Below are 26,128 nucleotides of genomic sequence, written 5' to 3'. Positions count from 1 at the left end.
TTGATCATACTGATACAGTCCCTTTTTGGCACTCTGTTCCCAATACTGATACACATTTATGAGATCCCTTTTTGGCACCCTGTTTCTGATATTGATCACACTGATTCGGTCCCTTTTTGGCTCCCATTTCCAATACTGATCACACTGATGCAATCCCTTTTTGGCACTCCGTGTCCAATATTGATCACATTGATGCGGTCCCTTTCTGGCCACTGTTTCCAATATTGATCACATCGATGTATTGGCTCTTTCTGGCCGCCTTTCCCAATACTGATTGCACTCATGTGGTCCCTTTTTGGCACCCCCTTTCCAGTATTGATCACTTTGATGAGGTCCCTTTTTAGCACTCCATTTCCAATATTGATCACATTTATCCCTTTCTGGGTGCTGTTTCCAATACTGATCACACCAATGTGGTCCCTTTTTGGCACTCTCTTTCCAATACTGATCACATCGATGAGGTCCCTTTTTGGCACTCTCTTTCCAATATTGATTACACTGGTCCCTTTCTGGCAGCCATTTCCAATATAAATCACACTGACCCCCTTCTGGCCCCTGTTTCTGATATTGATCCACATTGATGTATCAGCCGTTTCTGGCCGCCATGTCAAATATTGATCACACCGATGTGGTCCCTTTTTGGCACTCTATGTCTAATATTGATACGCATTGATGAGGTCCCTTTTTGGCACTCCTTTCCCAATACTGATCACACTGATGCGGTCCCTTTCTGGCTGCCGTATCCAGTATTGATCACACCCATACGATCCCTTTTTGGCACTCCGTGTCCAATATTGATACACATTGATCCCTTTTTGGCACTCCGTTTCCAATATTGATACACATTGATCCCTCTTTGACACTCCGTGTCCAATATTGATACACATTGATCCCTCTTTGACACTCCGTGTCCAATATTGATACACATTGATCCCTTTTTGGCACTCCGTGTCCAATACTGATCACACTGATACGGTACCTTTTTGGCACCCCCTTTCCAGTACTGATCACACTGATTCGGTCCCTCTTTGGCGCTCCGTTTCCAATATTGATCACATTGATCCCTTTTTGGCACTCCGTGTCCAATACTGATCACACCAATGCGATCCTTTTTTGGCACTCCGTGTCCAATATAGATCACGGCGATGCGGTCCCTCTGTGCCCGCCGTTCCCGGTCCCTCTGTGCCCCCCGTGCCCTTTCCGTCCCCGCCGTTCCCGTCACTTGTCAGACGCTCCCTTGCCCGCTCTGCGCTCGCCGCCGCGGCCGCACTTGGCGGACGCTCCCCGGGCCGCCCCTCCCCGGAAGCGCCGGCGGCCCCGGAGCGCAGGTAAACAGCCAAGATGGCGGCGGAGGCCGCGGGCCCGGCGGGGCCCGGCACCGGTAGCGGCAGTGGCGGCGGGACGGGCCTGACGGATCTGCCGGGCGAGCTGCTGGAGCTCATCCTCTGCTGCGACGTGCTGGGCGCCGCCGACATCGGCCGCGTGTCCTGCACCTGCCGCCGGCTGCGCGAGGCGTGCCAGCCCCGCGGCAAAGTGTGGCGGGAGCGCTTCCGCCTCAGGTGGGCAGCGCCGCTCGGCCCGGCCCGCCCGGGCTCGGACGGGAGGGACCGGGAGGGAACGGGCAACGCCGATGGCCGGGCCGGCCTGGGAGGGTCGCGTGGGGCGGTGGAAGCGGCGCCGTCAGCGCTCGATCCCTTCGCGGTGAGCTCCGGCCGGGCCGGCGGTGGCACCGTGCGGGCACCGGGCGGTGCGGTGGGAGCTGTAAAGCCAACATTCCACCCCACGGGCAGGGACACCGAGCACTGTGCCAGGCTGCTCCAGGTTTATCCAGCCTGGCCTGGAGCACCTGCGGGGATGGAGAGGCCACGGCTGGGCTGCTCCGAGGGTCCTGCAGGGCTCCCTGCCCTTCCAAATCCCCTGGGAGGGACCAGACTGAGCCTGCTGCTCTCAGGGGATCCTGCTTGGCCCGAGATCAGGTTTGTGGCCCTTTCCACACCAGAGCCCGTGGATCCCCCGCACTGCCAGGGCCAGCACGGATTGGCCTCCCTGAGCCCTCCAAAACTCCCAAAGCAGCAACCAAAACCCATGTCAGGCCTGATGCTGGACAGCAGAGAGGGGTTTCTGCCTGAGGGTTTGGGGAGAGCTGTTCTCACAGATCCCCAGTCCTTGGGATGGGGTTTTGCTGCTGTTCTGTTCCCCCAGGGGCTGTGCTCAGTGGAGCTGTGAATATTTTGGGATCAAGGGTGAGTGTGACACTGTGGTGCTGTGCTGGTCTCAGCAGTCCTGGGGGCAGCTCCCCTCATTCCTGAGGCTGTCCAGGCTCATGTCTTACCTGCTTTTGTCTGTGCTGGCACAGGAAAAGCAGCAGAATTGCTTTCCCTTGCTGCCAGTTGGCTCCTGAAATTCAGCTCAGCCCAAATGTGGGGATTGTTCTCTTTTCCCCCCCTTTTCACAGGGGTGAAAAAGCTGCTGAGGAATCACAGCTTCCCCCCTGCACCAAGCCATGGCTCTGGGGCTGACTTTCAGCAGTTGAGTGGCTGCAGTTCCTGCAAGTGTCAGCCTGGTTGGGATCCAGCAGCTGGAATGGGATGTGGTGGGTGATTGGCACACATTTCTCCCCTCCTCTCTCCTTGATAATGGAATTTTTGGCAGGAGGCTTCACCCTGACCTTGCCATCCTGGCTGGATTCCGTTGTGAGCAGTGGCAATTTCGTCTTTCCAGAATTCCCACCGTCCTTCCAAGCCATGAAATTCTCCTTTCTCACCCCAAAATAAAGGACTGTGATGGTTATTGTGAGGTGGCTGCATTTCAGCAGTAGCTGAAAGGCCAGGAATTCATCAGGAGAGAGGTTGTTATGTAATGTGAGGTTATTTGACTTTATTTTGTGGAGACAACTGCAGGGGAGTTTTATTATTAACCAGCAGTGAATACCTTCCAGGTGTGGTTTGGACACTGGTAATGATTATTATACAGGAGGAGTGATTTCTATATTTGGCAAATTAAATATATAAATATATATATATAACCTGAAAAGAGCCTAAGACAAAGGAAAATGTTTTGTATAAACCAGTAATAATGAACAGCATTTCAAAATGTGGAATAAATCCCCCAGCAAATGAAAAGAAACCCCTTTCTCTCAGCTTCATTTCCAAAATATTTCCATCTGTGCTGATTCTTGTTCATGTTTCTCACACAAGTGATCCTGGTGTCTTCACAGCAGCAGGAATTGCAGTGCTGGCACCTATTTTATGGCACAAAGCTGTGTTGTGCCAGCACACACCCACTTTATTCAGAAAGGTGCTGCTAACAGCCCCCAAAGCATGCCCTGAAGTTGGATTTTCAGCTGAACCTTGAAATTTTGAATAAGCTGTGAAATGTGTGGTCTTTGAGGCTCAGTAAAGGAGGTGTGAGGTGTTGTTTTTTTCAAACAATTATTTCTTGTCTCTTTTCAAACTGCAGAAGCATTTAGCTGTCACAATTTGACTCCAGGTTGTGTTTTCCTCCCCTAGATGTTGCCACCAGCAAGGGCAGTGGAGGGAGCTGTGTTTTTAATGAGCTCCCCGAGGTGGTAGGAAGAACACAGGACAGAGAATTCCCCTTCTGTTCAGTGCCAGGTTGGCTTCCTTCTTTGTGGTAAACTCTTTTAATTATAAAACTGAAGCATTTAGGATGTTTAGGCATTGAAATCCTGCAGTGGGAGCCTCCGAAGGCTTCAGGAGAGCTTGCTTTTAAATAATCATTAATGCACAGCTGCAGATGGGGAGTTGTGCTTTGATGTCTGAGGTAATTTAATCCAGTTGGAAGCTGGGCAGTGTCTGGGCTCTGTCTCAGCTCCTCAAATCGTTCTGGAGGTTCTCAGGGAGGTGAAATATTAATGCTGCTGTTGTTTTGTGTGTGTGTGTGTGCAGGTGGCCATCCCTGCTGAAGTACTACAGCCACAGTGACAGTGTCAGCTGGCTGGAGGAGTACAAGGCACGGCACAACGCGGGCCTGGAGGCACAGAGGATTGTGGCCTCCTTCTCCAAAAGGTTCTTCTCAGAACATGTAAGTCCTCCTCTCTTTGTGTGTGTGTGCAGCAGCACTGCCACCTGTCCAATAGAATCATTAATAAAATCATTAATTGGATCATTAAGTTGGAAAAGACCTCCAGGATCAAGTCCTGAACTGCGTTCCTCAGCACCACATCTTTGCATTTTCTGAACCCTTCAATGAACCTTTGAAAAGCCAGAGCTGACATTCCTAAATCCCCTCAGGAAAACAATTCCTGCCCCTCTGCAAGGAGAAGCTGAGAGCAGCACAGTGCAGGTGTCTGTAGGGCTGCTTGTGTTGGTCCCACAGCTTTATATGGACAGAAACCAGAGCTCAGAGAGGCTGAGGTTTCTCACAGCACCCTGGGATGCCATCTCAAGGACACAAAGAACATTACTACTATTATTGTTATTGTTATTATTCTTTCTGAAATGTTGGGGCTTGCAAATGATGCAGCCACAAGAGCCCATGTTCTACTTGTGTTGCTCTCACAGCTTTATCTGCTGGACAGAAACCAGAGCTCAGAGGGGCTGAGATTTCTCACAGCACCCTGGGATGCCATCTCAAGGACAGAGAGAACATCATCATCATCATTATTATTATTATTATTATTATTATTTCAGAAATGTTGGGGCTTGCAAATGATGCAGCCACAAGAGCCCATGTTCTACCCTTGATCTGCTGCCAGAAGGATTTGGGCTAAGCCCAGCACTGGTCCTTGCCCCAACCCAACAGCAGCTGCTGCCAGGAGATTTTCCTTCCAAGGGTCCAGAAAACTGAACTCCTTCAAAGGACAGCAATGGCACCACTTCCCTAAGCAGCTTGACACCCCTTTCAATTAATCAATTTTTCCTAATAACCCACCTAAACCTCCCCAGGAGCACCTTGAGGCTGTTTCCTCAGCACTGCCTGAGCATTCACATCACCAGGGTGTATTCTTCTCTAAAAATCCTTAAACCATTCAAAAGTTGTTTATTTCCCTTTTAAAAAATGTTTTTATCTAGTATTTATTATTATTTTTATTAGGAAAAGGTTCTTCTTCCCCCAGAGGGTGCTGAGCACTGCAAAGGCTCCCCAGGGCAGTGGGGACAGTCAGAGGCTGCCAGAGCTCCAGGAGTGTTTGTACAGCACTGCCAAGGATGTGATGGGATTTTGGGATGTCTGTACAGGGTCAGGAGATGAATTGAATGATTCTTGATAGCTTGGAACATTCCACGATTCCATAATAATTCAAATATTCACCATCATTGATTGTGATCAGTTCTTTTCATTAGTTTATCCTGCCCCTCTCTCCACATCACCTCAACTGTGCACTCAGAGATTTTTATATTTCCTGACTTTGTGTAAAAAGCTGAAACACAGCCAGAAGGGGAGAGAGTTCCAAATCCAGAGGTGTGTGGAGTGCACACACCCTGGGGTTGCATTCAGCCCTGAAAGCTCTTTGCTTTGTGCTGGGAGCTCAGCCCTGGCTCTGGGAATTGTGAAGGCCACAGGGTTTTGTTGACACAAAGCACAGCTGCTGTTCTCACTGCAGACCTTGTGCAAGGACAAGTTCTGAGAGCTGTCACAAGCCCTTTGAGCTCAGGAGCAAAGCACAACAGGGCCTCTCAGTTGCAAAGTGTGTTTTTGAAGTTCTCCAGCCAGCCATGACCCTGAAATGCTTCTGTGTTCAGTGGGGAGAAGGTGAAAATGTGGTGTCTCACTCTGATGTGCACATGAGGCAGGAGTTACTTGGCTCTTTGTGGGTTTTGGCAAGCTGTACAGCTGGGTCAGCCTGGAACTGTGTGAAATCAATATAAATACTGCCTGTGACTTTGGCTGAATTCAAAATCCCACACAGGAGCCACTAAACAGCCTCCCTTTTATGGCTCCTATGCAGAAGGAAGGCAGCAGGGCCAGGTGGGTGTTTGGTGTCTCCTGGCTGCTCTGTTCTGCAGCTGCCAGACATTTATCCATGGAGAATTGTCACAGCATGAACTGGGAGAAGTAGCTCCTGGATTCCTCCTGTTTTGATCACATATGCAAAGACCATGGAGAGACCATTAAGAAATACCCAAAGGCCTCATGATGAGAACCATCTCCTGTGGGGCCAGAAACTGCAGCTTGATTCCCTGCTCAGAGCTGAGAGGAGAAGGCTTTCAACCCATGCATGAGCCCATATCCTGTAGTGAAAAACTTGAAAGCCTATTTTTTTTTACAGTTCAGCCAAAGTTTAAAAAGTAATTCTGAATTCTGGAAGAAAATAGCAATTCTGAATATAGATGCAGAAGTGGATGTTGCAAAAAATAAAGGCTCCTGTTCTTCATTCCTCCACCCAGGATGAATCTCCTGCACAGGGGGGTGTATGGAGGGGTTCAGTCAACCACAAGCAGTTGATTCTACCTTAAAATCACTTGCAGCTTGTGCCCATCCTGCATAAATGTGATTTTGCTGGTGCTGAACTCAGAATCACAGCCTTAAATGCTGTAGAATTGGCCTGAAATTGCTAAGAATGTTCCTGGGGTTCTCAGTGGATTCATAAATCCATGAGTACAGACTGGGAGTATTTGGGGAGCATGAGGTTTTTAAGATCTTTAATAAATTGGGAGAAAAATGGATTAATTTGGTTTTGAGACTTTTTCTGAAGTTATGGGAGAATCTGTTGTGCTGTGCATGACTCCTTATCTGCTTTGGCAGGTGCCCTGTGATGGATTCAGTGACATTGAGACCCTGGGCTGCCCCAGCCATTTCTTTGAGGATGAGCTGATGTGTATCCTCAACATGGAAGGAAGGTAAGAGAGGGCTGAGAAATTGCAGAGATTTCCCTCTTTCCCCAGTTCCAGGAGAAAAATATCCTGGTTAGTGCCTGACCTCAGCTTCTGCCCTTGGTCACTCATTTAACAACACCCCAGCTTGCTGAGGCCTGATTTCACAGCAGATTGAGTATTTCCAGAGAAAACCATGGAAACTTTGTCCCACAAGAGGAGATCCTCTGGCTTTGTGGTGCTTTTTGTTGTTTGACAGCTCGAGGCATCTCTTGGGACATATCCCATGCACCCTCAGCTCTGCCTAAGCTGTTCCCATCCTCTTGTTCCTTTTTGATTTAAGCCTGGATCAGTTTGCTGAACTGATTTGCAGGATTAGGTCAGAGCACCAGAAGAAAGTAGAAATCCTTCAGGAATGCCACCTTGAATCCCTGTACCCTGAAATTCCAGCTTTTTCTTTCCTTTTCTGAGCTGGGGTAGGTTGGTCCAATTTTTTGTCCCCAGAGAAGCAACTGAGTTGAATTCAGCCACTGCAAAATTTGCAGTTCTGTAAATTATTCAGCCAGGTGGTAAATAAAACTCGTGGGTTTTATCTGCCTGGGTAATGTCATCACCTTGATTAACACTGGGCAAGATGAGTATGTTTATTTGGAGGTTTTATTTGCTTTATTTGAAGGTTTTTCTGCTGGTACCTCCTACCCAGGCTGGTAGGTGTGGATTGATGTGATACAAAGCTGGATAAATGTCCTTAATGGGGCCTAATGGCCTTGATTAGAGGGACTGTTAATAGGGCTTGAAAAAACCCAACTGGAATGGCAATCATCTCATTTTTGCCTTTTCCCATCCATTTTATTGCCTTTTCTATTTGAGCTGGGCCTGAGCATCTCTCATTTGACAACTGGTTAAAAAGCTTTTGAGGCTTTGCACTGGCCAAATGCCTCCCCATAAAGCAGAATTGATGCTAATTACACCCTGATTAAGCTGTAGCCAGTGCCATTCAGGAGCATTAGGCTAAATCATCTCCCTGGAAGATATCCCAATAAAGCAGTTGTCCCTATTGAGGATCCCAATTTATTGGAAGAAGATAAAATATGATGAGTTTTGATTGCCCTGCTGTCCAGGAGGATGGAGAGGCTTTAGAAAGTGATGGGGTTTTGCTGTAAAAAGTTTTGGAATTGTGTCATCTACAGAGCAACTGTTGATCTCCTCCTGCCTTTTCAGAGCTACAGAGTTGCTTTTCCTCTGGGGAATTTTGGTTTTCTTCTGAATACTATTGGACTGACATTCATGTCCCTCATCAATCCATTTTTAATGCTGAGAGGTTGCTTTAGGAGTGGCTCTGGAGAGATGCAGTCAGACAGAGGGTAATGTTTTATGAATAAAGTACAGGATTTTAATCAGATATTCCTGAGCTCCTTTAATTAGGATCTATGTTGTTTCCCATGATAATGTATCTCCTCAAAAGGATGTATTGGTGATGGGAGATGATAGGAGCAATGTTTTGCAAGTTGTGTGTGGCTTTTTTGTGATAAATTCCTCTCAGCATTCCCCTTCTGGTTTGACTTTCAGTGACAGTGCTTGTTGAGAAAAACAATAACCCAAACTGTAATCTTGTATTAAAACTTAAACCATGTTTTCCAACTTAAACCAACTGTTCACCCTTCAAATACCTATTTAGAGCAATGCTTCCTCTTGTGTTTAACTGTGCAGGAAAGGTCTCACCTGGAAGTACTATGCAAAGAAAATTCTCTATTTCCTACGGCAGCAGAACATACTGAAGAACCTGAAGGAGTATCTGCAGCGCCCCACAGAGCGACAGTCCTTCCTGGAGGGTGAGTGCTTGGCACAGAGCCCCTAATGCCAGCTCTCCTTCCTGCTTTGACTTGTAAGGAGCCTGCCTTGCTCAGATCCAGCAAGCCCTTGCCTAATGACTCAGAGTTCAGGCTGGATTTTGGATGTGTCTGGAATCCTTCCCATCCCCGTTGCATCAAAATGTCAGGATGGCATCAGGTGCTGTCAGTGCTGTGTGCTTGAAAAATCACCCCTGGACAGCTGGGCTGAAGGCATAAAATGGTAAAACACTGGAATCTTGAACAAGGTGCTGAGAAAATGAGCTGGAGCTCGGCATCCTCATTACTGACATTGCTGCTGTGGCCCCTGGGCTGATTCCCAGTCAGTTCCCTGCTCTCCCCCTTCCCAGGAGCTCCTCAGATAAGGGCAGGGAGCAAGCAGAGGGAATTGTTGTAGCCTGAGCACTGGGAGTGTCTCAAGAATTGAGTGCTGGACTTTGGTGGGAAACAAATCCAAGTCACATGGTGGGAAGGCACTTACACCTGCTAAGAAAGAAAAAGCTCTTTCTTCTGCTTCTTCTGCTCTTCATGTCATCAGTCTGGTGGATTATTCTTTTTCTGTTTTCTGAATGGCTCAGAAGTTGCCTGGGGCTGTAGAAGAGTCCCTTCCTCTTGGTCCACACTCCAAAATATCCCTGAAAAAGGATAAAAGAGGCTGTAACACCAAAGCTGGTTCTTGTTAATGCAATAGGCATTGAAGAAGGGGCTGTTAGGGAAAGAAGGGAAAGCAAATTTGGCATTTTCTACAAAAAAACAAATTAATTATGAGACTTAGTCATGTGGGTCACAAATATGTGTGGTTTGTCTGCCATGAACGTGCCTTTGAAGCACCAGCAGGAAGTGTTTTGGGAATTTCAGCACAGGGAACACTTTGGGGGGACAAGAAGGAGACACAGGGCCCTGCTGAATTCCTTGATTTACAGACCAGTCATGGACATGCTGACAAAGCCATGTAGGAGGCTGGAAGAGGTATGGTCCATGCAAAATCCTTGCAGCTGATTCCAAAGATTGAAAAGAGGAGACTTTGGAAAGAGCAGTGGTGCCAAGGAGAAGGTTTTGTGAAAAGGAAATATTTTCCTGGAGGGGCTTGGGCAGGAAAAATACAAAAGTTTCTCCTGTTCTGTGTTGTGTTAGGAAGATGGAGAGCAGGTGTGAAAGAGAAAAATGAATGTAGCTGATAAGGAAATGATGAACAAGGATGATATGGAGGATGTGACAGGGAGCAATCAGAAGTGAGGCAGGTTGAGTGAAGCTGGGATTGTTTCAGGCTCTGAATAAAAATCTCTGTACGTTGGGGCTGTGGTGTGAGCACAAAGCTGGTCAAGCCTGACCCAGCTGCACTCCTGCTCAAGGTACAGAAGCTTTTCAGCATGGTGGAGAGGGCAGTACTGAGTTCAGCTGGTAATTTCTCATGTCAGCTCACTCAGTGCATTTTGTGTATCCAGGAGATGACTGCAGGTGCACACACAGAGCTCTGCTGTTCTGCTGCAACCGCTCGCTGCATGCCTGGAATGCAGAGCAGGCTAAACCAAGCCAAGAAAAAACTCAAGTCCTGTTTCTTATGCAGTTTGTTTTTTCCAGGTGCTGTTTTGATTGATCAATACTGTAACCCCCTGTCAGACATCTGCCTGAAGAGTGTCCAGGCTCAGGTGGACGATATCACGGACAAAGTGCGCAAAGTGCTGCGGACCAAGAACCCCAGGCACCCCAGCTTGGCTTCCAAGGCAGGTACTGTACAGAAATGTGCCTTCCTGCAGAGCCTTCCTGCCCCTCTGCACAGCTGGAACAGCTGGGGAGTTGTGGCAGCTTAAAGAGCTGTTGTTTTTATCCCCTGGCAAACAAACTTGTGACATTTACTGAAGCCATCATTCAAGAAACAGCTGTTCAATAGCCCAGGGTTCAGTCCATCTGATGCTGAAAGAATTGGGAGGGGAATTCTATTTTTTTCCCATTTGTCTCTGGGAATCTTATTAGTCCTGTTATCTACAGCTGAGCTGTGGGACTGGGAAACAACCTCTTTACTGCCAATCTCAGAAAATAATCAGTAGAAAGGTGCATGTTTATCATCTCCAAAGGTCAGGCAGCATCTTGCTCCATGGTTTTACAAACACTGAGTAATTTCTGGCTTCCAAGGAGAGACTGAGCCTGCCCATGTGAAGATTTCATTGCATAAAGGTTGAGTGCTCTTGTTTTCTCAGTCTTTGTTTCACTGCATGTGTTTGCAGGAGAGGTTCTCATTCCAGAAGTGGAGCTTCAGAGGCAGGTGCTTGATGCCATGAACTGTGTCCTGTATGAGCAGCTGAAATACAAAGGAAATGAGCTGGATTACTACAATTCCCTGAATTCCTACATTCACCAGGTATGTGTGTGTCAGGCAAAAACTGGGAGGCTGCAAGGCTTGAAACACTTTATTTGTCTGAATGTAGCCAGACAAGTCATTCTCTGTGAAGAACAACTCTTAAATAAATATGTTACCCTTCAGTGCATATTCTGTCAAGTTGCATTTTCAGTTGTGAGATCAACCCTTGAAATTCGTGTTTTTCTTAAATCCTGCCTGTATTTTTGTCACATTTTTCTCCCCCAGGTTTTGATCCGCAGGACAGGAATTCCCATCAGTTTGTCTGTGCTTTATTTAACAATTGCCAGGCAGCTGGGAGTCAAACTGGAGCCTGTCAACTTTCCCAGCCATTTCCTACTGCGGTGGTGTCAGGGGAAAGAAGGGTGAGTGACCTGCTGAACTCTGAAATTGTGCCCACAGTGACAAAAACCAGAACTTATTTACAGCTCCAGACCTGTGTGAGAGTGTTTAATTGTGTTCCATCTGCCTGTACAGAGGGAAAAATCAGATGTTTAGGAAAGTTTTCCTAGAACTCAGCTGCTGTGGCTGAATAATAACAGATTTCCTGCTCTAGACCTAGAGGAGAGTGTTAAATTATTTTGCACATGGAATTGTAACCTATACAGAGGGAAAAACCAGATCTTTAGGAAGGTTTTTCTAGAACTCAGCTGCTGCTGAATGGTAGCAGATTTCCTGCTCTAGATCTAGAGGAGAATGTTTCATCATTTTCCACATGGAATTATAACCTACACAGAGGGAAAAAACATGTTTAGGAAAGTTGTCCTAGAACTCAGTTCTTCTGCTGCTGAATGGTAACAGATTTCCTGAAATAATAGTACCCATGAGGTGATGGAAAAAAGGAAAGGTACCAGGTAGTCTCTGTTTAGGAGGGAGCTGAGAAATGAAGATTTTCCTAGAATTCAGTTCTGCTGCTGCTGAATAATAACAGATTTCTTGCTCTAGACCTAGAGGAGAATGTTTAATTATTTTCCACATGGAATTATAACCTATACAGAGGGAAAAAAAAACATGTTTAGGAAAGTTTTCCTAGGACTCTGTTCTGCTGCTGCTGGATAATAACAGATTTCCTGAAATAACAATACCCTTGAGGTGATGTGAGAATTATGGAAAAGAGAGAAGGTACCAGATAGTCTCTGTTTAGGAAGGAGCTGAGAAATGAAGATTTTCCTAGAACTCAATTATGTTGCTGCTGAATGTTAACAAATTTCTTGCTCTAGACCTAGAGGAGAACATTTAATTATTTCCCACATGGAATTATAACCTATACAGAGGGAAAAACCAGATCTTTAGGAAAGTTTTCCTAGAACTGCTGGATAATAACAGATCTCCTGAAATAATAATACCCCTGAGGTGATGTGGGAATTATGGAAAAGAGGAAAGGTACCAGGTAGTTTCAGTTCAGGAGGGAGCTGAGGAATGAAGGACACAGGTTGGAAGTGTTGAGGGAAGAACAGAAACGGCAAACCCTGCTTTACCACGAGACCCTGCTCACAGTTTGTGCTCTGTGTTACCTCCTCAGGAGCACAGATATTTTTGACTACACCTACATTGATGCCTTTGGGAAGGGGAAGCAGCTGACAGTGAAGGAGTGCGAGTACCTGATCGGGCACCACGTGACAGAGGAGTTCTATGGGGTGGTGACCTCCAAGGAGGTCCTGCAGCGCATGGTGGGGAACCTGCTGAACCTTGGCAAGAGGTGAGCTGAGGATCCAAACCCTGGGGAAAAGGAGCTGGGGTGCATTATCTGCATGTCCTTCCAAAAGGAGTCACTCATCTCATGAGGTCCTGAAAATTCCACGTGTCACAGGGCATTTTAATCGCCTGCATCTGGGTGGAAACAAAAATATTTAGTGAAACAAGTTCCTCTCAAGAAAATAGACAAGATGTTTTATTTTCTCTGTGAAAAGCTGATAGGGACTGTCCACCTTGAAAACAGAACCTTTTTCTGTCATGTGGTAAGCACAACCCCCATATTCAAATGAGCATTTTCAGAGATCCTGTTGGTGTGTAGAACATCAAGTTTTGATTCCAAATCCTCCTGATAATCCCTTTCCTGAATATCCACAAACAGACTCCCAGGAGTGAAAGGATTGTTGTAGGTGTCAGGGGAACAAAAGGCTTGGAGAGTGAATTCTCTGACCCGGGAGAAGAGCAGTGGGTGGGAGGGCAGAGTTCAGTGATCAGGTGTGGAGTGCTTTTCCTTGCAGCAGGCTGATGTGGTGGGTGACAATCCCTGCTGGAATCACTGCTGTGAGCATGCTGGACCTGCAGCACCATTGTGGGGACTCCCCCTGTCCCTGGGAGTTCTGGGGACAGGGTTGCAGAGCCTCATATGTGAATTTCCTTTCTGCTGGCAGAGAGAGCACTGACCAGTCCTACCAGCTCCTGAGGGACTCCTTGGACCTGTACCTGGCCATGTATCCAGACAATGTGCAGCACCTCATGCTCCAGGCCAGGTTGTACTTCCACCTGGGAATCTGGCCAGAAAAGGTACCTGGGCACTCAGGGGAATGCTCTGGGGAAGGCTGAGCACTATCAACACTGGGTTATTGATTTCTGGGCTATGTCAGCCTGCATTACAGTCTGCCACGATTTGTTTCTGTAATAAATGCAGTTGGAGGAGTTCTCACATTGCAGGGAATCAATTTGAAGCAGGGAGAGTGGATGATTCTTGGCTGTTTGTCCTGGGGGAGGCTTTGGAGCAGCATTGAGTCATAATTTATGATTTACAGCTTGTCTTGTAACCAACACCGTGGACTGTGAGTTCTTAGAGCATCCTGTGCCTAAATTGTGGTAAAACTCCTGCTGGGCTGCTAGAAAAAGAACAATTACCTTCTCAGAAAACTTTAGAAAGTTATCTTTTATAAATAAAACCAAAGCTGTGCTCCCAACTTTGGCCACACAGTCTGTGGAAAAGCAGCTTGATATTCCTGTCCTTGGAATTCCTTTTACTTCAGGATAACAATTCCTGTTATCTTGGTAATGTGGGAAGGAAGGTGCTGAGATTTACAGGTTGTCTGGATCGTCCAAGGCTTTCACTGAATCAGGGAAGAGCCTGTAACTCAAAAAAATCTGATTTTTTTAGTGTGTCACTGCAACACAGAGGTTTTTCCTACTCAGAATTCCCTGTGCTGGTTCAGTGGAGCCTGTACCGATTCCATCTGTGAGGTTTGGGAAGGGGACAGGAATATTGGCTGGACAGCTGAGCAGAAGCAAAGCTCTTCCCACCAAATCAACTGGAACAGGATGCTGGAGAAGCTCCCTCCTTCCCTTTGAAGAGCAAACTTTGCTAAGCTTGGCCTTCCTTTCTTAAGGCAGCAAATTTTAGGACCAGCACCAAAAAATTGTGTATGAGAGGGACTCAGTGAGCTGGACATAAATAGGGAACACTGAAAGATCTTCCTGGCACTCAGGGCAGTTTGGAGAGCACCAGATTTGGATTTGCAGCCCCCCAGAACACAGAACCAACACCAGGGCTGAGTTTTACTGAGTTTTCCTGAGCTCTCTGCACCAGCTGCAATGGAAATGAGCAAATTTGGATTTTTCAGGACTGTATCCAGTTGTTCCAGGCTGTCAGGCAGGATTGCAGCTAAGCAGAGAGAATGCTGTGTCTGACAGGACACAATGTACCAGCTTTGACAGGAGCTGCCAGATTTATGGATGGCTTGGAAATCTAAAAAGTCCTGCAGAGCTACACTTCATGTTGCCCCAAATATTTGTAAATAACAGTAAATAAAACTCCCAAAAATCTCTGGCAGCTGGGGTTACTTCTTCCTATAGGATTTTTCAGGATTTTCACATCCTTCTTAATTCTTAATAGAATTAAAGTGGCCAAGAAGCCTGAGCTGTGTTTCTTCTCATGAATTACTCACTTGTCCTTTATTTAAATTGATTTTCCTCGATTTTTGGCTGCTGTTCATGCTGAACAGCCTGAGATTTCCATTCCTCTTCTGCTGCTGCTCTGAACTTAATGACCAAACCTATCATCAAGGAGACAATCCTTTTGCCATGTGCCAAAGTGTGACAGATTTTGGGACTTGAAGTATTTGATGTTGAGACAGATATCTGTCTTTTCTCATCATGTTTACATAACAGATTGGGTTTTTTTCCTTGCTTTTACCAAAAAATTTAAATTTGCTTTGCCTGCATCTCACAAACTCAGCAGCAGGTGCTCTGATGTTGTGCCAGAGGGTGTTGGGAGGCTGGAATTGTGGATGTGCAGACCTTGCTTTGTGTTTTTAGTCATCCTGAGACAAGCAGCTTTTCTGTCTTGTTCCATGGGGAAGCATCATGGAGGTTATTTCCATTTCTTCCTGTGCTGCCCTATTTTTGCTCCTCACAGACATGCTGAGAAGCTCTTTTAAGTTAAAATATTAGTTCTCAGGAGCACCAGAAGTCACCTGGAATCACTTCCCAGCAGCATTTTTGGGACATTGGGAACTCATGACCAGAAACTTTGAGAGGTGCTCTGTGGGCACTAAAGAGGATATGATGAACTTGTGGGGCTGAGTTTTAAGGAGCTGCTGAGCTCTCCAGTGCCTTTCCTGAAGCTGGGAGCTTTACAAAGAGAAAAGGAGTAAGAACAGGCTGTGTGCAGGCTGAGCATGAAGCTGTGGCAGAGAACAGTGTGGAAGAGGTTGTGGCAGCTCTCAGGGCACTCACATGCATCAGTACATCTGTATGTGTTTATGTCTGGGTCTGAAAAGAGAGCTGTCTGCTGAGGAAGGCAGGAGCCTCCCCTGAAATGGAAAATGCAAACCTGCTCCCTCCAAACTGTTGTAATTTTGAAATTAAGGGGCTCTCAAGCAAAGGTATGGGAATAGGTTCTTTACTAGGAAAATTAAAAATACAAATGAAATAGTACAAACAAAAAAACAACAGTGACAGAGTCAGAATAGGAGCTGACCCCCTGTGTGTCAGGGAGGTGTCCCAGCCCCATCCCATGGGGGCTCAGCCCTCCTGCAGTGCCAGCTGTGGCTCTGCTGCAGCAGGGATCCTGCACAAGGGGGGAGTTTTCCTCTGCAGCTCCAGGGCTGCTGCAGATGGGCCTGGGCTCCCTCTGGCCATGCAGGGCAGCAGAAAGCTGCTCCTCTGGCAATGCAGGGGGCAAAGGCTGCTGTGCTGTGCCAGGCTCAGATTGGATCCAGGCAGGAATGCTTGGCTCCTCCCCTGGGCACAGCATCTCCCCATGGGATGCTGGGATTGGATCAGCCCTGCAGGGACACTCAGTGGCCATGGACAGCAGAGATCTCCTGGAGGGAGGGTTGGCTGTGGGAGAGAGAAAGAAAAAACTGCCCATGAACAGCAGAGAACTGCCCCAGCTCTGACAGATGGCAGTGGAATACACAGTTACATCTTCTAACCTAACACAGTTTATAAGTTGTGCTGCTGCAGGGAGATGTCCTGACCCTGTTTTTGCTGTGGTTTGGAAGGTCCTGGACATCCTGCAGCACATCCAGGCCCTGGACCCATCCCAGCATGGAGCTGTGGGGTACCTGGTGCAGCACACCCTGGAACACATCGAGCGGCGCAAGGAGGAGCTGGGCCCCGAGGTCAAGCACCGCTCGGATGAGAAGCACAAGGAGGTTTGCTTCTCCATTGGGCTCATCATGAAACACAAGAGGTGAGCTGGGAGCATTCCCCAGAGTCAGCTCTGTAGCAGCAGAGCAGAAGGGTTTGAGCTGACAGCACTGGGATGTGGTTAATGCCAAGGAGGAGTGGGAAATGCCAGGCACGTGCGTCTGTCCCATGCAGGAAAATGGGGGAGGCTCTGGGAGTGCCTGGGGAGAGCAAATGTTTGCACTGCAGAGAGCCTGACTTGTCTGAGTCATCCTCTGTCACACGGGTAACATCCCACAGCACAGAGCTCTCCAGGAAACAGCAGCAATCACTTAATGAGGGACTGTGCCACGGAGTCAACTTCAGAATCTATTCTGATATTCCCAGGACAGTTTGTGGATGTTTCCCTGCACTCTCATTCCCTGTTCTGCCTGCACTGTGTTGCTTTGGCCACGCCTCTGACTCCTCAAGACATCCAGAGCATATTTGAGGGGTATCAGCAGTGATAGTTACAGCACCTCACACTTAACCCCATGAATATTCTGTAAATAGTGATGGCTTTGTTCTCAGTGTTGAGGTTGCCATGTCTGTGTGATGAGCACAGAAGTAGTTGCACAGCCCAGCAGGGTGGTTGATCCTTCCTTATTTCTTCCTTCCTCTTCTGGCTGCTGACTTCCAGGCTCTTTGCCATTCTCTTTTCTTGCTCACATTTGGTTTTCCTTTGTCTTCAGCTGTTTATTCCTGTCTGTTTATCCAGCCATTCAAAGTCACTTCCCTCCACCTCAGAACACAAACACAAAGTCTTTCTGAATTGTTTTTTTCTCCCTCTTGCTCCTCTCCTCCTTGTGCCTGCTCTCAGGAGGTTCCTATCCTGTTTGTGCTCTGTTAATCTTGAGGAAAAAGAGCTGGCTCTGGAGTCCCCACAGCCTTTGTGTGCAATTTCTTGACTCAGGTATGGCTACAACTGTGTGATTTATGGCTGGGACCCTGCCTGCATGATGGGCCACGAGTGGATCCGGAACATGAACGTGCACAGCCTCCCCCACGGCCCCCACCAGCCCTTCTACAACGTCCTGGTGGAGGATGGCTCCTGCAGATATGCTGCCCAAGGTGAGCAGGGGCTCCTGTGGGCACTCTCTGCCCACATCAGGACAAAAGGATGCTTCAGTGATTAATTAAGTGTGGTTAATGAAGCTTGTAAAGGTGGAGGTAGGAAGGAAATGATCCTGAGTCATGGCCTGCTCTGTTTGCTCTCCATGAAGTCAGCACTGCTGGGCTGGCCATGAAAACTCACTCTGGTGTGGTCTCCTCTTGCCCCACGAGGGTTTTGGACACTCTAATGGTGTGAACCTTGATTACTGCTTTGGGAGAAATAATTCAGCTTCTGCTGGAGGCTGAAGGTCAGTCAGCAGCTCCTGACAGCTGTGCCTTGCACAGGACCTGGAAATGGATTTAGTGAGGGGTTGTGGCCAGGACATGGTTCTGGCCACTGTCACATGCCAGGATCCCAGGGGACACAGGTAACCTGGCTGTGAGTGCCAGCTTTAACCAGAACAAAAATGAATGTCTCTTCACAAGTGCAGGGAGGTGTAGAAATCTCAATGTCACATGTGTTTTATGCAACAAACCATAAGAGGAAGCTCTTGTCTGGTGGTCAGAGTGTGTGGTTGGGACACAGGAAGAACTGTTGAACTGAGCTTCTGAAGAAAATTACAAAAGAGAAGCACATATGTGACTCTGTACATTGGAAAAATGTTCATTTGCCTCATGTTTGTGTTCCCCCTGTGACAGGGAGGTCCCATCCAGGCAGGGCAGCTGCACAGCCAGAGTGTGTTTGGCTAAGGGAAGATGTGGAAGCTGCTGGAGGGACAATGCTGACCAAAATGCCCTTTCCCTGGGTGCTCCTCATGTTCTGTCCCCTGAGTGTGACAGGAGGTGTGACAAGAGGTGCTTTTACAGGCAGGGACACTCCTCCCTCTGTAGATCTAAAGTGCAGGTGTTTCCCACTGTCCTGAAATTGGCTTTTTTATATTCAGAAGTCCAGAAAGATGAAGTGGCAAATTCTGATGGCTCAGATCAGGCAGGGCTTGGCCTCAGAGAGTCTTAAACTCATGTGCCATGAGTTGATATTAAAATGTGCATCTTGGTAATTACCTAATCAGGTAATTGTCCCCAGTGCTGCTGGGGCTGAGTCATCACTTATCTTGTGTCTAATGATGTTTAAACAAACAGAACCCTGTCTGGTCCCACAGTTCTTGCAGGGTAGGCTGACACTGTTATCTCTGTGTAGGAGACACTGCTATCACTGCATCTCTGTGGCCTGCAAGAGTTCTGATACTGCTGGGGAGAAGTGAAGGGTTTGTTCTTGCTGCTATTGATATCCCTTCTAAAACATCCTCAGATCATTTGGGAAGGATTATTTCATATCCTCCTGACCTGACTCTGTGGAGGGAGGAGAGATTTTGCTGAAAGAATCCTAAACAAATCCTCATGTGGAGTTTAATTTAACCAGCTCAGAAATAACCCCAAGCTTATTATAGATAAATGTACCTCAGTTTGAGGCCTTCCTGTAAATCTGTGGGTTGAGTGCAGTTAATTCCAAACTGCTGTGTTCTTCAGGGAGTTTGGTACCTGTCCACTCTTGTCTATGTTTTGTTTGCTTTGTGACAGCACAAGAGGGAGATCTGTGGCTCAAAACTGCTTGTCAGCACCTTTGGGAGGCTCCCACCTTGTGCTGAACTCGCCTGTGTCAGCCTGTTCCCCTGCCAGCTGCTGTTTTACCCCTGCAGCCTCATCCCTGCAGCCCCATCCCTGCAGCTCCTGAGCACAGCTCCATCCCTGCAGCTCCCCATCCCTGCAGCAGCTCCATCCTTCCAGCTCCCCATCCCTGCAGCCCCCATCCCTGCAGCTCCTGAGCACAGCTCCATCCCTGCAGCTCCCCATCCCTGCAGCCTCATCCCTGCAGCTCCATCCCTGCAGCAGCTCCATCCCTGCAGCTCCTGAGCACAGCTCCATCCCTGCAGCTCCATCCCTGCAGCTCTCCATCCCTGCAGCCTCATCCCTGCAGCTCCATCCCTGCAGCTCTCCATCCCTGCAGCTCCATCCCTGCAGCTCTCCATCCCTGCAGCTCTCCATCCCTGCAGCTCCATCCCTGCAGCCTCATCCCTGCAGCTCCATCCCTGCAGCTCCATCCCTGCAGCTCTCCATCCCTGCAGCTCTCCATCCCTGCAGCTCCATCCCTGCAGCTCTCCATCCCTGCAGCTCTCCATCCCTGCAGCTCCATCCCTGCAGCTCTCCATCCCTGCAGCTCTCCATCCCTGCAGCTCCATCCCTGCAGCTCTCCATCCCTGCAGCTCTCCATCCCTGCAGCTCCATCCCTGCAGCTCCATCCCTGCAGCTCCCAGCTCAGCTCCCAGCTCAGCCATGCTGCTGCAGAGCACTCAGCAGTGCAAATTGTTTTTCCGCAGTGGTGCAGTATCCAGAAAGGTCCTTTGCAAGCCTCTAGGACTGCACCAAGCTGCTGAGGCATGGAAAGCTCTGGTGCTGCTGGCTGCACACCCTGGTGTGCAGCAGCTTCAAAGAGCCTGCATGGATTAATAGGAATTTTCTGTTCCCACTAATGAACTGGATTTCAGAGACAGATTATTCCTGAATGACGTTCCCTGCACCCCAGCTCGTTCTGCCCTGCCCAAAGTCAGTCTTTGATCCTGATGCAGCTTTTTTTTCCCTAGCTAATACTACCTGTTTTATCTGGCACTGTGCTGGAAAAAAATGACATCATTTGGGGAGTGCTGCAGGCCTCCAGCCTGTGGGATTTACTCCCAGTCCCTGCTCTGCACTGACACTGCAGAGCAGAGCAGCCCTTGGGGTTCAGTGTTCAGGGGACACCTTTGGGGTTCAGGGAGCACCTTTTGGGGTTCAGCATTCATGGGTCACCTTTGGGGTTCAGGGGGCACCTTTGGGGTTCAGTGTTCAGGGGACACCTTTGGGGTTCAGGGGGCACCTTTGGGGTTCAGTGTTCAGGGGACACCTTTGGGGTTCAGGGGACACCTTTGGGGTTCAGGGGACACCTTTGGGGTTCAGTGTTCAGGGTTAACCTTTGGGGTTCATGTTCAGGGTTAACCTTTGGGGTTCAGGGGGCACCTTTGGGGTTCAGCATTCAGGGGTCACCTTTGGGGTTCAGGGGCACCTTTGGGGTTCAGTGTTCAGGGGACACCTTTGGGGTTCAGTGTTCACAGATCACCTTTGGGGTTCATGTTCAGGGTTAACCTTTGGGGTTCAGGGGTCACCTTTGGGGTTCATGTTCAGGGGTCACCTTTGGGGTTCAGTGTTGTTTAACTCTTGTGCCTAATCAGGTTTTCTGGAGGAAAGAAGCTACTGTGGGAAATATTAAATGTGTCCTTCTTAGGGTTTATCACTGGGGAACTTTGGATTTAGGGAAGTTTGTTTTGCTGGAGGCACAGGCTGGGCTTTGGCATGGTGGAAACACGAGCTGAGGGAGGAAGGTGGGCTCACCTTGGAGCATTTGAGGGGGATCTCTCCTCAAACAGATCCCCCCAGGGCTGTGAGGGATTGAGGGTGCAGAGCTCACTGCAGCAGCTTCTCCCCATGCTTACAGCTGAGTCCTGTGACCAGCAGAGTGGGAGCAGCACCCTGCTCCTCCAGCCCAATGCCAGGCAATCCAGGCACAAACCAGTTGCCATGTCCCTGGTGAGTGGGGCCATCAGGAGTGAGGCTCTGTGAGCGCTCACACTGACCTGCTCTGCCCATTTTCCTGCATTAGGGTATTTTTTCCTTTCACGCACCAGATTTGGTGTTTCTAGAGACACAAACAAAGCCTGAGAGATGCCCAGGGTTGTGCCCTGCTGTTCTGTGGGGGTAACTGCTGCTTCCCTTCCCTGGCAGAGAACCTGGAGCACAACTCTGAGCCTCGGGAGATCCCTCACCCCGACATCGGCCGCTACTTCTCCGAGTTCACCGGCCTGCACTACCTGGCCAACACCGAGCTGGAGATCCGCTACCCCGAGGATCTGGAGCTCACCCGAGCCACGGTGCAGAAGATTTACAGCTCAGGGAAGGAGTGAGTGCCAAAGGCAGCCTGGGGACAGAAGCAGCTGGAGTGTAGCTTTACCCTCTCTGCAGAACTTGCGTGGGAAGCAAGTTTGGTGACAATCCTTTGGCTTAATGCATTGAAAACTGCACTGAACTTGGAAACTGGTGCTACAGCATCTTCCCGTTGTCTGCCTGGCCCAGGGGCACGGGGACACTTTGGGACTTGAGGCCCAGCAGGAGGATCTTGCAGGGACAGCTGTGCCAGGAGCGTTGTCCTTGGGAAGGATCTGCACATTCTGCTCCTTCTGTGGTGGCCTTAGGGTCAGCACAGCATGATCCTGGTGTGGAATATGGAGGAATCTCCTCTTCCAGAGAAGGAAGTGGCTTGTCCTGGCAGTATTTTTGTTTGGCTGTGTCTGTCTGGTTTGGTTTGAGTGTGTATCCCATGCAGGCAATAGTTTTTAAAGTCTCTCACGTTTCGTCGTTGTCTTCTCCGGTCTGAATTTCTGGGTCGGGTATTGCTTCACCTCTGTAGTCTGATTGTTCCTAGAGCTACTGTTCCAATCCTGAATATCCTCCTGGGCCTGGCAATATCCTCATGGGCCTGGGAAGGAGCTCCAGCCACAAAACCAGCAGCAGTGAGGCTGGTGAGCAGTGCTGACCCCGGGGCCAGGTGGCCACCTCACCAACAGCAGAGACTCCAACAGCAGAGGAGGAGCTCCTGGCCCTTTCCATGCCTGCTGAACACACCCAGCCCATGTCCTGACCTTGTTCTTCACTCTGTCCATCCTGTGTGTCCAAGGTGGGATCTGTGGCACAGCCATGAGTGCTCCCAGAGGAGTTGGAGCCTCTGCTGGGACCTTGAGTGACTTGGATGGACGCGGAGCTGCCGCTCGCTGCCATCCCCAATTTTTTTTTTCCAATAGGTATTTATGCAATACATGGAATGATGACTGGAACCTGGCCATCCCTGGAGTCAGCCAAAGCACTATGGAAGCAAGATGTTAATTGCTGCAGCTTGAGGCCTTCTACCTTCTTGCCAAAAGAAAACTGATTCTAGGGGGGTGCAGGCTTGGCTGCCTACAAGGGAAGAGCTTTAGCAGCTCGAGGCACATGACTTTTAACCTTGACTGAAAGGCCCAGACAGAACCACTGCAGAAGAGGTTTTCCTCTGGGCTCAGGGGCTGTGGGGTGCAGAGTGACACAGTGTTTGTGCATATCTTTGTGGTTTCTGAAGCAATGTGTGTAGAGTAGCTGCAGCTCGTGTCTCCTGTCACTGTCCACTTGCAACACAGTAATTCTTCTCTCTGAGCTGACAATTAGGGCCCTGTAGAGGTAGGTGGATGCTCTTTAGTCTCTTATGCACTACAAGTATCTCCATGTGGAATCACAGCCCTCCTCTCCAGCAATGCCTGCCCTGCATGTCACCTCCTGCAACTCTGAGCACCGGTTTGCTGTGGAAATAAATGCTGAGAGCCCAGCACTTTGGTGGTGGTGGTCTGCAGGGATCTGGGGCTCCAGGAGGAGCAGCCTGTGGGGAGAGAGTGAGGAATGCTGAGGGGGCTCTGCTCCAAGCAGAACTCTGTCTTCAGAGAGTCAGAATCCAGAATGGTTTGGGCTGGAAAGGACCTTAAAGCTCCTCTTGTTCCATGGGCAGGGACACCTTCACTATCCCAGGAACCTGGAGGGGGGAGGAGTTCCCATGGTGAAGCAGGGTAGGGAATCCTCAGGCAAAAAACCTGAAATTCCATCTCTTGTTCTTGAGGGTTGGAGCAGGCCCCAAACCTCCAACCCACTGTGAAAGCAGATCCCAAAAGATTCCTGGCAGGGATGCAGGGTTGGGAGTGGGGCTGGTGAGTCCCAAGGTGGCTGAGAAGGGGCAGAGCAGGGCTTGGGCTCCCCATTCCCATTCCCAGCAATATCCTGGGGGTTTGTGCTCCTTTCTGTTGCCACCTGGGCCTCTCTGCAGTGCTCCCAGGGAATTGCAGAGCTCACAGGAGCCAGACAGTTTCCCTGGGAGCTGGCCAGTGCCTGCCAACCCGCCTGGGGAGCTGCTGGGTGCTTCAGGGTCCCAGAGCAGCCAGCAGAGCCCTTTCTGTCCCTCTTTTGGGTCACTCTGTGCTCATACCCTGGCCCAGGAGGAAGTGTGGGAGCTGTTGCTCACCACAGACTGGGCTGCAGAGGGGTTGGGTACTCAGGGACAAACCCTGGAACTAAATCCTCATCCTCTGGCAGGAGTTTTTGGAGGGGCTGTGACCTCAGGCAGCTCTGCCTGCTCTGGGTGCTGCCCACATCCACACCTGGGCTGTGGGTGTTGGGTCACCCAGAGCACCAACCCGGCCTTGGAGGTGCCAAATTTGGAAAGATTGGGCTGAAAATTTGGAAATACTGATTCAATGTGTTTTCCACACAGCCAAGTCAGATTTTGGGGTTTGACACAAACCCAAAGGGAATGCTGAGTTCCCTTGGTCTCCCATTTGGTACAGGTGCACCCACTGCCTCCAGTGCTGCTTGCCCTGGGTGGAATCTGGTCCTGGGGAGGAGAAACTCCCCTGTGAGCTCCTGCTGCTGTGGGAGGCCTCAGCCCAGCATCCAGGGTGGCCAGGAGAGCTGGAATCCTCCAGGATACATCCAGGGAAAGCTGGAAACCCCCAGGATACATCCAGGGAAACCTGGAAACCCTCAGGATACATCCAGAGTGACCAGGGAGAGCTGGAATCCACCAGGACACATCCAGGGTGGCCAGGGAGAGCTGGAATCTCCCAGGACACATCCAGGGTGACCAGGGAAACTTGAAAAACCCCAGGATACATCCAGGGTGACCAGGGAAAGATGGAAACCCCCAGGATAGCTCTGTGTCCATGCTGGAACAGCCTGGGTTCCCACAGGCTGCACATCCAGGGCCCAGCACTGTGGGAACACCTCTGTGGGATGCTGGGGTGGCATTTGGGGTTTGCCTGTGCCCCTCCCCTCCTGGCAGGGCAGGCACTGTCACCTTTTCCCCAGGGGGACAGCAGTGGATCCCAACAGCTCCTTGTGTCTGTGGTGATGTCTGGCTCCGTGGTGTCCATGTTAAAGGTGGTGCTGATGCTGTCCGTGGGGATCTGTCTGTCCTGTCTGTGTGGAGCTCTCCTGTGTGGCTTTCTGGAGAAGGTGGAATTGCCTCTCCTCTGTCCCACAAGGTGCAAAGCCAGGCCACGTCTCTCCTGTCCTTGGGAGCAGGGGCTGAATTCCCTGCAGTTCATGCCCTTCCCTTCTTCCCTTCATGTCACAGCCACCCATCCTGGGGACAGAGCAGCCCCGGTGCTGGCATGTGACAATCCAGGGGGTGAAGGGAAAAATCCAGACTGGGGCAAGAGGAGGCTGGGAAGGGGCAGAAGCCAGGAGTGCTCCCTGTCTGGGTGGTGAGGGAAAGCCAGGGCTGGGTCCGGGCTTTGCCACTGGGTGCTGGCACTCAGGGGTGTGCCCAGGCAGTGCCAATCCCAGGTAATGGCATTCCTGAGCAGTGCCAACCCAGGACAGTGGAATTCCCAGGTAATGGCATTCCAGGGCAGTTCCATTCCCATCCAGTGCCATTCCCAGGTAATGGCATTCCCAGGGATCAGTGCCAATCCAGGGCAGTGCCATTCCCAGGGGCAGTGCCATTCCCAGGGGCAGTGCCATTCCCGGGCACTCTCCTGGGCGCAGCAGCATCCCCGGGAGGTTTCTCCACCCTTGGAGGCCAAGCTCTGGCTGTGCTGCTGCTCCATGCCAGGCTGAGGAGCTGCCGGTGCCCTCCAGCAGCCAAGGGACAGGGAGGGGACAGCTCCTGGATCCTCTGGGGAAACTTTTCCAACGCCTTTGGAGCCATCCTGGCATGCAGGGACACTGAGAGCAGCCTGGCACAGCCGAGGGCAGGCACTGAGGCCTCAGACAAACCATGGCAGTTTGTCTCCAGTCTTTGCAGGAAAACCCAGCCCCAGGAGTGTCCAGACCAGCCGGCCCTGCCTGGGCCAGGGAGAGCTGTGGGGGCAGGAGGATGAGAAGGAAAGGGCTGTTCTGGGCTGGAGAAGGATCTCTGGGATCTCCTGGTCCCTTCCAGGCCACCTCCACCTGCACCCCAGCTGGCTGCAGGTGCTGTCCTGGCCCGTTCTGGGCATCTCAGGGATATCCCAGGGATATCCCAGCTCTGAGGGCCCTGCCTGGCTCTTCCCCCACGGGGGACACGGGGACTGTTGGCAGGGACAGAGTGCTGCATTTATTTCCCACCTCCTGCCTGGAAGTGCCTGGGCTGGGCAAAATTCCACATTGGATGGAAAAGTGCTGGCCCAGGAATGGAGGGTGAGGAGCCCTGAGCCCCAGGGCCCCTGACACTGACAGCTGAGGTTGCAAGATGGGGGCATCTCTCCTTTCTCCCATTTTTATTTATAAACAGGTATTTTCCTGGACAGCTGGAGGCTGGAAATGATTTCATTCCTTTCCTGTTTATATTTGGCTTTCAACAAAATAAACAACACTGACTTGCTACCTACTGCCGGTGTGCTGTGCTCTTTGAG

The 26,128-nt window shown here is 49.8% G+C and overlaps 1 protein-coding gene across 1 annotated transcript; it reads left to right on the top strand.

Moving 5' to 3' along the window:
• The first annotated feature begins 1,341 nt into the window (after positions 1 to 1,341).
• FBXO21 (F-box protein 21) lies at positions 1,342 to 26,103 on the top strand. Its single transcript, XM_059485348.1, has 12 exons — positions 1,342 to 1,559; positions 3,909 to 4,044; positions 6,706 to 6,800; positions 8,484 to 8,605; positions 10,205 to 10,351; positions 10,849 to 10,982; positions 11,208 to 11,344; positions 12,502 to 12,678; positions 13,340 to 13,472; positions 16,415 to 16,605; positions 17,494 to 17,651; positions 21,447 to 26,103. The coding sequence occupies exons 1-12, from the start codon at positions 1,342 to 1,344 to the stop codon at positions 21,623 to 21,625; spliced, it is 1,827 nt and encodes a 608-aa protein (XP_059341331.1). The 3' UTR covers positions 21,626 to 26,103.
• The last annotated feature ends 25 nt before the right edge of the window (positions 26,104 to 26,128 follow it).

Source organism: Ammospiza nelsoni, chromosome 18 (assembly GCF_027579445.1).
Source record: "Ammospiza nelsoni isolate bAmmNel1 chromosome 18, bAmmNel1.pri, whole genome shotgun sequence".
In the NCBI taxonomy this organism is placed as follows: Eukaryota; Metazoa; Chordata; class Aves; order Passeriformes; family Passerellidae; genus Ammospiza; species Ammospiza nelsoni.
Note: the sequence above shows the minus strand (reverse complement) of the source record. Positions and strands in the feature narration are given on the sequence as shown.